The sequence below is a fragment of the Aythya fuligula genome, chromosome 3 (assembly GCF_009819795.1).
Source record: "Aythya fuligula isolate bAytFul2 chromosome 3, bAytFul2.pri, whole genome shotgun sequence".
Lineage (NCBI taxonomy): Eukaryota > Metazoa > Chordata > Aves > Anseriformes > Anatidae > Aythya > Aythya fuligula.
The window spans coordinates 50039839-50052181 of record NC_045561.1 but is presented as its reverse complement, the minus strand read 5'-3'; the positions used below and the strand labels follow the sequence as shown (position 1 = coordinate 50052181).

The 12343-nt window shown below is 37.8% G+C and overlaps 1 protein-coding gene across 7 annotated transcripts in view; it reads right to left on the bottom strand.

The window, feature by feature from the left end:
- Positions 1 to 12343, bottom strand: part of STXBP5 (syntaxin binding protein 5) — a 111995-nt gene that overhangs the window by 78173 nt on the left and 21479 nt on the right. For all 7 annotated transcript variants that reach the window (XM_032185451.1, XM_032185452.1, XM_032185453.1 and 4 more), the window contains exons 3-4: positions 3538 to 3619; positions 2564 to 2664 (exon numbers count right to left, since the gene is read on the bottom strand). In XM_032185451.1, the coding sequence (XP_032041342.1) occupies positions 2564 to 2664; positions 3538 to 3619 (183 nt within the window). The remainder of the gene's footprint in view (positions 1 to 2563; positions 2665 to 3537; positions 3620 to 12343) is intronic.

Below are 12343 nucleotides of genomic sequence, written 5' to 3'. Positions count from 1 at the left end.
TAACATAAGAATTTATAAACAAGATGTGTCAATTTTTGTTTCCTTGTTTTGATCTGCTCAAAACAGGCCTAAAATAAAGATAGTCAAAATACATCACCAACAGGTGAGACAAATACAAGTTCTGGAAATATCATCATTAAGCTAAGAGCACATTCACGTGTACGGCTAAAACCAGGGAATTAACCAAAGCTGGTAAAAGGCTATACCAGGAGAAGAAAGAATTCAATAATGCACCATACCCCTACCTTTTTTCTCCCCCCTCCTCTTTTTCAAAACATTCAAGAATAGGTTTAAAAATATATCTTTTAATCTGAGTAGCATAAACTGTTACAGTTAGCTTTCTATGCAACAAACAACTTTATAAATCACATCAAATCCTTATACATCAAAATCCAATTTGAAAACAGAATCTGGAGAAAACCTGCCCCTTGACATACTGAGTTAAACTCTTTAAGTAGAATACAAATACTGTTTTTCTGCAATGTCAACACACTTCCAGGTACTCCCAATCAGGCGAATAATTTTAAGCCTTTGCATCTGGAGTTCTAAGACAAATACTGATATAACCAAAGCAATTGATTCAGTTATTTAGTAAGATTTGACTTGATTTCTCCTCCAAGGACATTTTCCCATTCATTTATTTTCTTTTACCCAAACTGATTTCCAAGATACTGAAAATCCCTACAAAGTGCAAGCTGGCAAAGTGAAGCATCATTGGAAAACATTTCTATGAGGCTCAGTTTTAATATTTAATATCTTAATAATTAATGGTTGAGAAGTTAATTATCCTTATGAGAAAATCTTAACCCCAAATCATAAATTATTTAAAACCGTTTTATTAATTAGGTACCTAACATCTTTGCACTTGCTAATTGAGTGTTCAGTTTTTTTCATGAACACTCTTCTTAATTAACTTCGTAGCTAATACACAACATAAAACTGACCCAAACAAAGTCAACTACTTCAAATTCACATAACATAACAAACCTATTACGAGTAGTAATAACACTAATGGCTCTAAGTTACTAAAACCAACTAAATAGAATTATTCAGCAATGAATTTGCAATTTTCTAAAGTTCAGAATCAAAATAATTCCCTTCTAATAAGATTGCACTTTATAAAATAAAGCTTCATTTTATGAATTAGCCAAAAGAAAACTATTGGAAAACATATGTAACCGTTATCCAGCATGACTTGATAAATGGCTGGTGACATTGGTGGCTTGGGGACCTTAAGTGTTCTGGCTACTTCTGTAAGTTATAATGATGGATACTTTAAGATTAAAATTACTACGAGAATAACCCTTGTCTCAGAAACTTTTTCTTCACCACTCTTGATAATTAGGATGATCTCACTACGTATTTCAGCAAGGCACAGCTTTTTTTTTTTCTTTTTTTGAAAATCAGTAGTCTGCCCAAAACTAATAACTAGTACTGCTACTCAAGAAATGTGAGTTATCTAGACTTTTCCCTTAGCCTGTTCTGTGAATGGCAGACAAAGCTCAACTGCCTATGACAGGTTTTGCTTGTGAGAATACCCCATTTAGAGCAAAATGACAGTTTAAGATTTCCATTGTTTAAACTAAGCTATATCTACATCTAAGACTCTAAAACAGCTTCCAACTGATTCACACACAGTCACCTTCTCAGACACCCATTTTAAAGAATTAGTTACATGCTGCTGTCCAATGCTTTGTTTCAGACTGCAAAGAATCTTGCTTTGTAAGCAGAACTTTCCATTTTGTGCGTAATAGTTGTGCATCACAATCACGAAAACAACCTCAAAAGGGACTTGGGACTCACTTAATCCTCTACCCCAGAAAAAACAATCTGCTTCTGTGTCATTCCTGACAAACCTGTTTATGATCTGTTCTTTAAAACTACAAGGTTACTCCACAATCCACCCAACAGTCTACTGTAGCATTTCATATGACATTACGTCAGAAGGTTTCACGTAGGTATTTAAACCTTCCTCTTTCGCACTACCTATTACTTAAAGCCTACTGCTTTCCCGCCCTATTCAGAGGTACAGGTCACAGACTACTGTGCATTCTTGCTAGGCTCCTCTCAGCTCTCTAAGAAGTCCAGTTCAGAAACACACTGCTCAAGAAGTACACATAACATTCCAATTGAGACTGTACCTAATCTGGCAAGAAAAAAACTTCCTAAAAAAACTTGAAGAAAAATGATAGAAATATATCTCAGAAAGCCTTCAAAAATGGAGATAGTTTTCCTGTTGCCTTGTTAATACATACAAACACTTCTGTTCCAAAAATTCATTTGGAGACAAACTAACAGTCTTTTTTCCCTCCACTTGATAAAGACAGGAATATTGTTGTTCAGCAAAACAATGCTCACAATAATAGAGAAGTAATCTCAAGTTAGCAGACATATGGTGTGTCTACTTATAAGCAATTTGGACCCTAGCAACCTGGAAGTCAATCCTAAAGTAAATCCAGTTACAATTTTTAACTATTTATTAGTTGTACTGCTATAATAAATCCAATCTCCCACTTACACAGTGTGATGGTAATGAGCAAAGCAAAAATAGTCCAATTCCTACCGTTCTCGGTTAAACTTGAGCGAATGAAGTATAGCAGGTCTCTTCTGACGTAAGTTCCACAGGTGTAAGGTATCATCAGCCAAGGCACTCACAAGAGCTCCCTATTAGAAATAAGTTCAGTAAAACTTTATTTCTAGAAACCTAGTATTTGTAAATCATGGTATTTACAGTATTTACAACATCAATATCAAGTATGTAATATTTGCTACCAGTATTAAAATATTTACAAGCATGCATGTCAACATCATAGAGCAGATAGTTTCAAACAGTAGTAACAAAGTAACTGATTTGATCATGACACTGAACTCACACACATTTAGTTCAGTGCTATACTGAGGGGTAAAGGGGAAGAAAAAGCTTTTTCTGGTGTGAGTACATCAGTTCCCTCACATACACAATTTGCAGAGAAATTAAGCAGTGAACTCAGTGGCTAGTGTCTATGCCCCAACATAGTTAGCAATACTTAATTTCAGCATTCCTCTGAGCTAGAAATCCCTCTAGAAATCTGGCGATAGCTGGTTTAAGAACAGCATTACTGTCGGGTCTCAGCTGCAATATTTCTAGAAAAAACACATCCGAAATTACTGAGGGATTAGATTAGGGATCTTTGCCCAGCTCACGTCTAAAACAGTAGCAATCAAAATAAAATTAACAACCCACTGAAACTGTTGGCACTATTAAAAGCATACTTTACTACTGTAAGGGATAACATGCAACATTCAATGACACGAATACATTTTCCTAGCAAAACAGTTCTTGCCTATAGCAGGAGCACTCCAGAGACAGCCAGTTTCAGCAGTTAGTCTAGCAATTTATGTGATTAAATAAAGGTACCTTAATTGTTATCACTGTTTAACAAAAATGATTCTAAGTGTGAATAGGATTAGTATTTTGATGTTTTCTTAATGAGAAGTTGAAGAAAACATACTTTGTATCTTCTCAAAATTATGGAATATAAACATCATTTTACTAACCTCATTAATCAGAAACTGAAGCTGGATTACTGCAGCTCCACTGTCATGCTGGCAGTAACACTCCACTCCTGGCCGACCAAAGCTGAAATTGGTACTGTTAAGGAATAATTGTTGTATGCAATGTAGGAAAAAGAAAAATGTTATCAACATCACTAGTATCATGTTCAAACAGACTAACATCCTGCTTAAAGCTAGTGCACTCAAAATATTTAACCACATAGACCTTAACGATCACTGAAAAAATTCATAAACAGAGTAACAACAGTTGAAAGGCCCATTTTATTTATCCCCATGAAGTAGGAAAATTATGTATAACTGCTAAACTTACCACATTTATTTAAAGGATCCCTCGTCAACGAGAACACAGCGGAGGATGATGAAGCAATTATTTTAGTAGTGTTAAATATCAGGACTAGTATAAAATAAAGTTAATTTAAATAAACATCACAATCAAAATCTTTTTTTTTTTTTTATTTAAGTGCTAAAGGAGCTTTCTCTCATTTTTAGATGCTACTTACAGATGAAAGAAGAGCTGAATAATGCAAGGCATATTAAAAGAAAATGTGCTATGACAGAGATAAAAAGATCAGTAGCCAAAATATGGAGGAGTCAATGGTAAATTATGTATAAATGTAAATTTCCAGTATCTCTGTATCAAGATTTCCTGGATTCATACCAACTATGAGATAACAAAAGTGTGCTCATTTTCACTCCTACACATAAATCAGTCCTCTACTTTTATAATGAATATCAAATTGAAGGGTAACAACACAGATTCTTCCTTATCTAGAAACTAGATTAATTTATTAGTTGCAAAGACTTTGTATTTCCAGTTTGGTTATCCTCTTTCTTCTGTCATGAAATTAAGGAAATTTTCCAACCTCTAGGAGAAGGAACAGAAATAACACAAGTCCAAATGAATTACGTGAAACAATCAGTATACCATCATTACAGTACAGAGTTCACAGAGAATAATTTGCCAAAGAGCTGAACACCTTCCCCATATGCCTGTTTAAAACAGGAGAATAGAAGACATATGCAAATCAGGGAAAATAATGTACAATTTGTTCTCTCAGTAAACAGTAGAAATTAATAAAACATTACTATTCTCACCCATTCTTCAAGCTTTCTGTTTACTGAGAAATTGTTGATCACAGCAAAAGTGAATATAAATAACCTTTAAAAAAGTATATATATAACAATATATACAGTACATAATTGTATTTGGTTTACATGGCAAGGGCTTGGTAACAGGGGGACTGACTGCAGGGGTGGCCTCTGTGACAAGGGTCCAGCAGCTGCCCCATGGCAAGTAAGGGCCATCTCCAAAAGAGGACCTGCTGCTGGCCAGAGCCAAGCCAATTGTGATGCTGGTTACAACTCTGAAAACAGATTTGAGAAAGGGAATAAAACTTGCTGCAAAACAGCAGCTGGAAGAGATGAGTGAGAGCCAGCCCCGCAGACCCCAAAGCCAGTGCAGAAGGAGGGCGGGATGTACTCCAGGCACGCAGCAACAGTCCCCCTGAGGCCTGTGGAGAGGCCCCTGGTGGAGCAGGCTGTCCCCCTGCAGCCCATGGGTCCCACATGCAGCAGATCTCCACACTGCAGCCCATGGAGAGGAGCCCATGCAGGAGCAGGAGGTCTGGGAGGAGCTGCCACCCACTTGTGGGGAACCCATGCTGGAGCAGTTTGCTCTTGGGGGATGGATGGACCCCATGGCAAGGAGCCGTGTGGTAGCAGTGCTTGGAGAGCTGCTGCCTGTGGGCAGCCTCCGCAGGCTCAGTTGGAGAAGGACAGCATCCCGTGGGAGGGACCCCACGGGGAGCGGGGGCAGAAACCAAGCGTCAGGAACTGGCCGCAGCCCCATTCCCTGTTCCTCTGTGCCTCTCACGGGAGGAGGCAGAAGAGGATGGATGGGGGGAAGGTGTTTTCAGTTTGCTTTTATTTTCTCAGTGTTCTAGTCCACTAGTGGTAGGCAATAAATTATATTAATCTCCCAATGCTGAGTCTGTTTCGCCCATGATGATAATTGTTGAATGATCTCCCTGTCCTTATCTCAACCTTTGAGCCCTTTCCATCACATTTTCTCTGCTTTTTTCCTTTGAGGAGCAGGACTGAGAGAGTAGCTGTGGTGGAGCTCAGCTGTGTAGCACATTAATTTATAATGCACCACCCACACCTCACAAATATTTATATATATAAAATATACATTCACACCAGTGAAAAGTGGAAAGGCTGAAGTAACTACTAAGTTTCATGCAAATTAAAGCTCAAACACAGATCTCCCACTCAGCTTCTAAATAACAAGATGTAATGCAAGCAGAACTGAAGTAGGAACAAGTCTGCTTCAACAGACCTCAGTGTTTTACCTTTTCTACTTCAACCACTTTCTTCTCTTAGCTTAATGAATCCGTATAACATCTAGCCAAGTGATAAGAGATATACTAAACAGATGTTGAATAATCCAAACTTAATTCCAGCTTTCTTCCCTGAACAGAATTAGTAATTTAATTTTGTTCTGGAGTGGAAGGGCTTAAAGAGCCAGCTTGCTTCACCTGTTTTTTCCCCTTGTATTTTACATTCTTATCAGTATGTTTCCTGCACAGAAGCGTCATCAGCCAGTTCCATATTCCACTACCATGTCATAGCTCTTAATATAAATAGGAAGCTTAAAATCCACGTTCCCCTCCCCCACAGATTAGGGTACTTCACAAACTCAGGGTACTTTTAATGTAGCAGCAGTGCTTTTACAAATTGCCAGGCAAGAAAAAGGAAACCCCCACAATAACAGAAATTTCAGAGTCGATTAGTTGGTTTACTTCATGTTTCTGCATTTACTTAAATTCACAATTTCTCATAGAAATAGTCAAAGCCTTTTCCGAAAGTGAAATTCAGATGTTTACAAGAACCGAATTTTATGATTTGTCAATTATTTATCTGCACTGACACAGTTTTCTAACAAAAAAAAAAAGATTTCCCAAACACCTCCACTGAACATCAGCTTCCAATTTAAATATGCAACACTTGTTTCAAATAAATTGTGGGTGGTGAAGGAATTGAGGCTTTATAGCTACCTTGCCTTAAAACAAGAGTATGACCCAGAGTATGACAGCATGACCCAGAGAAACCCACAGATTCTTCAAGTTACTCCAGCCTTCACAAGCTCTATCCCTCAAACGTTGGCTTCAAGCACTTTCTGCTGCAAGTATTTTCTAGAAGCACTATTATAATATTGAAATTTGTATTCACTAGTTAAGAATACTTGAACTTTTGACCAACAATCCTTTAGCATTTTGCAGGACATCTCAACCAGTTCCCTCTCCAGATATCAGTACATCCGCAGCATTAAGAGTAAGTTTATGTAAATTTTAATTGTACAGAGGCAGTTTCTGCTTTTTGACAAGTTAGTGGAAGCCTCATGAGCAGATCTGGAGACAGAGTTTGATCTCTTATCTTGCTTATGTTTATCAAAAAAATTTAAGTGCAAACAGTCCTAGCAGTCAGTCCATTTAGTTCCTCTAACCAAGGATTATGTAGCCTTCACTTTTTCACCTGGTAGCTAAATTTGTTCTTCTCATCTCAAATTAATATCACTCTCCTAATCAGCATTAATCTTCTTTTCTAAAGCAATGCAAAGCCTTGCAGTTTTGTGGGGGTATTCTGTGTTGAAAAAGCACGTTACAAATACTGACTGTGCAAGGAAAACAGAACAGTTCAACTGGAAGGGACCTTCAGGGATCATCTTGTCCAACTGCCTGACCGCTTCAGGGCTAACCAAAAGTTAAAGCATAGTAACGAGGGCATTATCCCAATGCCTGTAAGAACACATGGCTGTTAAAATACCCTTTCCATGTTAAGCATTTCTCGATGAACCATACAAAACACACAGTATTCCAGGGAGCGCAGTTTCTCCAATTCCTCTATAGCTGTTGCATATGAATGCTTAAGGCAAGAGAGCTCACTGTACTAAGCAGTGGCCGTCTACCACGTAGTAGTCCTTGAAACAGGCAAAGATTATAATGGATAATGACAAGACGGGCAAAGCATTTTCATGCTGTAGACAGGAAAAATTCTCTGCCAAAGAACTAGGGTTGCTCAGGAAGAAATAGTCTGCTCAGAGCAGTTTTGTTTTGCTTTTTTTTTTTTTAAATCAAATACCAATCCTTCCTCCTTCACTTCCACACATTTCTTCCTACTGTTCCTGTTCTGTTCCTAATTCCAAACATGAGCAAGTAAGTTCGATTAAGAGCTTCTCAGCTATAGTTGTGAATATTGCTTCTGCGCTCCTAAATGCCATAGGAAGTTAACCCTGACAAACACAAGCATTTGTCTCCAGTGCATGTTTTATGAAAAAGCAAGCAAAAGACAAAAGGCATGGCTGAGAGAAGGAAGAGATAAGGTACTCATGTCCTAGCGTCAGTGTTCATTTTCCTAACTGCTAGAAGCACAGATCATACCTTAGAAAAGCACATTATCACACAAATACAATATTACATAAGGACACCAACTTTACTCTGATTTGTAGCAAGAGTTCCAAAAGGTATTTTTGCCCAACATTTTTCAGAGCTCAACTTGCAATTTTTTGTTTGTTTTTAATCTAAGCAAAACTAAAACATTTCAGTTTCTAGTATGTGTGTTAATGCTGGAAAATATTCTGTTTAAAATACTATTTAGAGCTTATCTGTGTAAGAACAACTCAGTGCATATCTGCCCTTTACAGTAATGTTCTGAGAATGAAAACTAATTCCAGAATACATATGAAAGACTGCTCAGAAGAGCAGTCCATTTATTTATTATGTTTTGGTTTTAATTCACCTTACTCTAAGTAAACCTACGGAGTATCTGGGTGTTTTTTCACTTCTGATTGACCCATATGACACTGGAGACAGTTGCAAAACTTGTAACTATATCAGCTCAATCCCCCAGCATAAATCAGTTACAAATTCAAAACTACATTTACAATATAAGATACCTTTCAAACTATCCCCACCTTCATGTTCATACATTGCAATAAAGTTTTGATAGTTTAGTACAAGATATAGACCATACTCCTGTATCAGATTTGCCACTGTTATGATAGTTTGGGATCTTCAAGACAAATACAGAACTAACAGCTTTTAAAATTCATCACCAGATACTTCTTAAAGTTGTAGCCGTAACACCTGTAGCTGTAACACAATTTTTAAACATCAGGCAACTTTGACAGAAAAATAGATCTCCTAGTAGAGGAAGATACATACTACTGATATGAATTATGTACAAAATACGTTGCTTACAATATTCTTATATACACCAGTCTGTAGCATATAGCTCTACAGCACCACAGATTACACGTGCATTTTTACTATACAATCCCTCACAGAAACAGCCTCCAAGAACAGTTTATCAATATACACAGCTCGTCAGCAAGAGAGTTATGCCAGAAGTTGGGAAGTACCACATTCAATACTGTCTACAAAACTAGCTTTGACCTTTCATGTCCATTTAATACCAATAAACAGGATAAAATTAAGTCACAGAACATTTAGGGGAGTGTTTTAGATTTCATGTCAAGCCCAATATGGTAGCATATCACCACTTTTCAAGAAAAAACAGAATTATAGAATTTCTTTCCAAAATCTTAGGCCTGAATAGCATCTTGCTGTATTCACATCCCTCAGCTAAGCAGGTCTTTATTCTTCATGAAGTCTCACTGTTTATGCCTGCAAAAGTATAAAATAACATTCAGCAACATTTCACATCCACTTTCCTTTATGAAAGTGACAACATCAGGCAAAAAAATAAACAAGGGCTTCTGTTTTTTACGTAAACAGTGCTACAGCTTAAAATGCAAAGAGGAAAACAAACAGCCACATCTCTAAATGAAACAGCTTGCTCTTACATACCTAGAATCGTTAAAACTATTTTACCCAGAATTGCAGCACTTGCACACACAGACTTAATTTTTTTCTTCGTTTTAAAAATCGGGTCCCTTAAGTTCTCCAGCTCTGACTTTTCCGACCCCTACCTTAAATAGCGGCCCAGCAAGAGCTACACTCACCCTGCTCAATGAGTGCGCTTAGGGAAGGTGCAGACGGTGAAACATTATGAATAAATTAATCTATAATAAGTATGCACTTATGAAAGGCAGAGATCTTTTATAAATTTAAGGTCAGGTACAGCTCCAAAAGAAAGCTGTAAGACTTCTCAGATTTTTTCATTTAGCAAAATGGTAGTCTTAGTCCAACTTGCAGACTTACTGAGAAGACTGATGAGATTTCTCCTTTCTTCTGACCATCTACATCCCTCTGGATGAATTTGGTGCCATTAAGACCCCTCTTCAGTTTTATCTAATCCTTCCATTACTAAGGGGTACTACCAAAGTAACTCCAAGCCTGAGTTTTTTTGCAGTAGTAGTTAGGCTTTTTTCTTTGCAGCTCCCCCCAAAGTCTGTCACACTAACAGTAACTACAACCAACTGTGGAATAAAGGAGAGTGCCATGAAATAAAGCCATCTCCACAGAAAATAAGAGCTATTTTTATTTTAAAAATACAAAGGATATACAACCAAGAGAAAACTTCGTAACATATCAAAGGTACAAGGGATAACCGCTAATCTGAAGAAGCAAGCTTTTGTTAATTAATGAGCAGGTCTCATTTTCTTCAGCCTTGAAGCATAAAGCTCATATTGCTGCTTTCCAAAAACCAAGAAATTCATACACGAGTTACAAAAGCACAGAAATACGCAACATTGCTAACACTCTTTCAACACTGAAGAGAAGCTGAACTCACTTCTACGGACACTTTTTCCTCTCTCCTCTCCTCCAAGTACAGCCAAACACCAGCTCCCCCACAAGTTCTCCTCTAGTGACAATGAGGGCCCTTCACCTCCATACCCTCCCACGCATTTCCCCAGTACAAGCCAGAAGTTTCAAGGACAGGAGCTGCAGCCACAAGCAGGCCTAAGAACAGGCAACAGGGTGAAGAGAAGCCAGGACAAGTGTCCGCACAATGCAGGCTCCACTAACTCCCACTATTTCTTCCTGAAAACCACAGCCACACCTCACAGCCACTACCCTCTTTGGAAGTTGAATAGTTTACTGCTTTGTTACAAGGACCATAGTGCTGTCATCCGCACTTCCAGACTAAGTACAATTAGCTTCAAAACTGAGATTAAAGGTTGCCAGGTGGGAATATTATCAAATTACCAGCAACAGCTGGCTATGGGAATTCCAGCTGGACTGCTGTAATGCATTCTCCTTCTGCCGGCTAAGAAGTGGAGAAGGCAGGGAAACTGACCTTAAGGAAGCAGGATAAGGAAAAAGATGCCAGATACAGACAGTCAGAAGACACTGGCTGTAATGCCTGTGCATCAAATATAGCACTTGCTGAATTAGCTGATACAGTTTGACCTAGTTATTTGGACAGAAAAAACCATCAACATTATATATATTGTATTTGGAAACCAACTCAGGCATCCCTAGACAGTAAAGAAATAACTTCTAGGCAACGAAAAAAAATCTACATATAGCTTCTTTCTATTAGTCATAAAGATGAAAGTAAATGCAAGGCACCTCACTGTAGAAGACACTAGGATCTCAGTGCTGGGAAAATCTTTTGCTAACCTTCCAAAGGTCTTCCCTTCCTTGAGAGAAAGGAGAAAAAAAAAAAAAAAAACAGTCCCCCAAAACAGAACTAACACTCAAAAAAACCACAAACACCCAGGAAGGTAAGTTCTTATGGTCTTACGGTCTCCAAAGATACCAAAGATACCATTTACACACAAAAATCAAACCATTACGTTTTTCTCATTTCCAAGAAACCTTAGCATTGTTCAGGTATTTTTGAGAGCAACTGTACTGAGTGATGAGTTTTTTGTGTTTGTTTTTATTTTTTAAATATGGCCACTGAAGGCTAAGAAGCCACATTCAGATGGGTTATATGTGGCCAAAAAAGTATTTGAGATGCATTGTCATAATATTATTTGATACCATTTGAACTCAGGAGTTCATTTACACTCATAATTTTGAGTTCACAGTTTCCCAGAGGGTAGAAAACAACCAAAAAATTAAACTCAGAATTTCCTTTGTCCAATTAGTATCAGCGAAAGAGGGTGACAACACCCTGGGCAATCTGCTCCAGGTGGCCCTGCTTGAGCAGGGGGAGCTAGACCAGATGAACTCCAGAGGCCCCCTCAACCCCAGCCATTCTGATTCTGTGAACATGTGGTATTCAAGCAGCTCATTTTAGATCTTAATCTTGTTATTTCAAATGCCATATTGGCTGAACTACTGCTGCTTGCTCCTGCAGCTGCAGAAATTCCACTGAACCAGTGACTAGGCAAGCCCCTGGAAGGAGGATTTCTCAACTTCCAAGTCAGTCACTGATAACATCAGTTCCTGCATAAATGCAAATCATCATCCATAAGCATTCACCTTGTTCAGAAAACAGCCTCAGCTCCTTTAAACATCATAGGCCAAATGATTCAATAGTGTTTTCAGAAAAAAGAGAGTCTTACATGGACAGGGTGAAAATAGGCAGGCAGTTGTAGCAATTTTAAAGCGTAAAAAAAAAAAAAAAAACGAAAACACTTTTCCTTAGCTTATGTCAAAATTATATGTCAATTATTGAACTAGCCTCCACAGAAACTGATCCATGGTGGATATTGAGCAGTTATATCAGATCTATTTTCTAGCAAAGAATAGCTAAGAGTCAAAATACTTAAACTTCAAAGCTACTTACATAAATAGGCAAAAATACAGCATTTCCCAAACAGCTTTGAGAAGTACCAGTAAATTTTCTGTAAGGGCTGTATTTAGTAGAATTT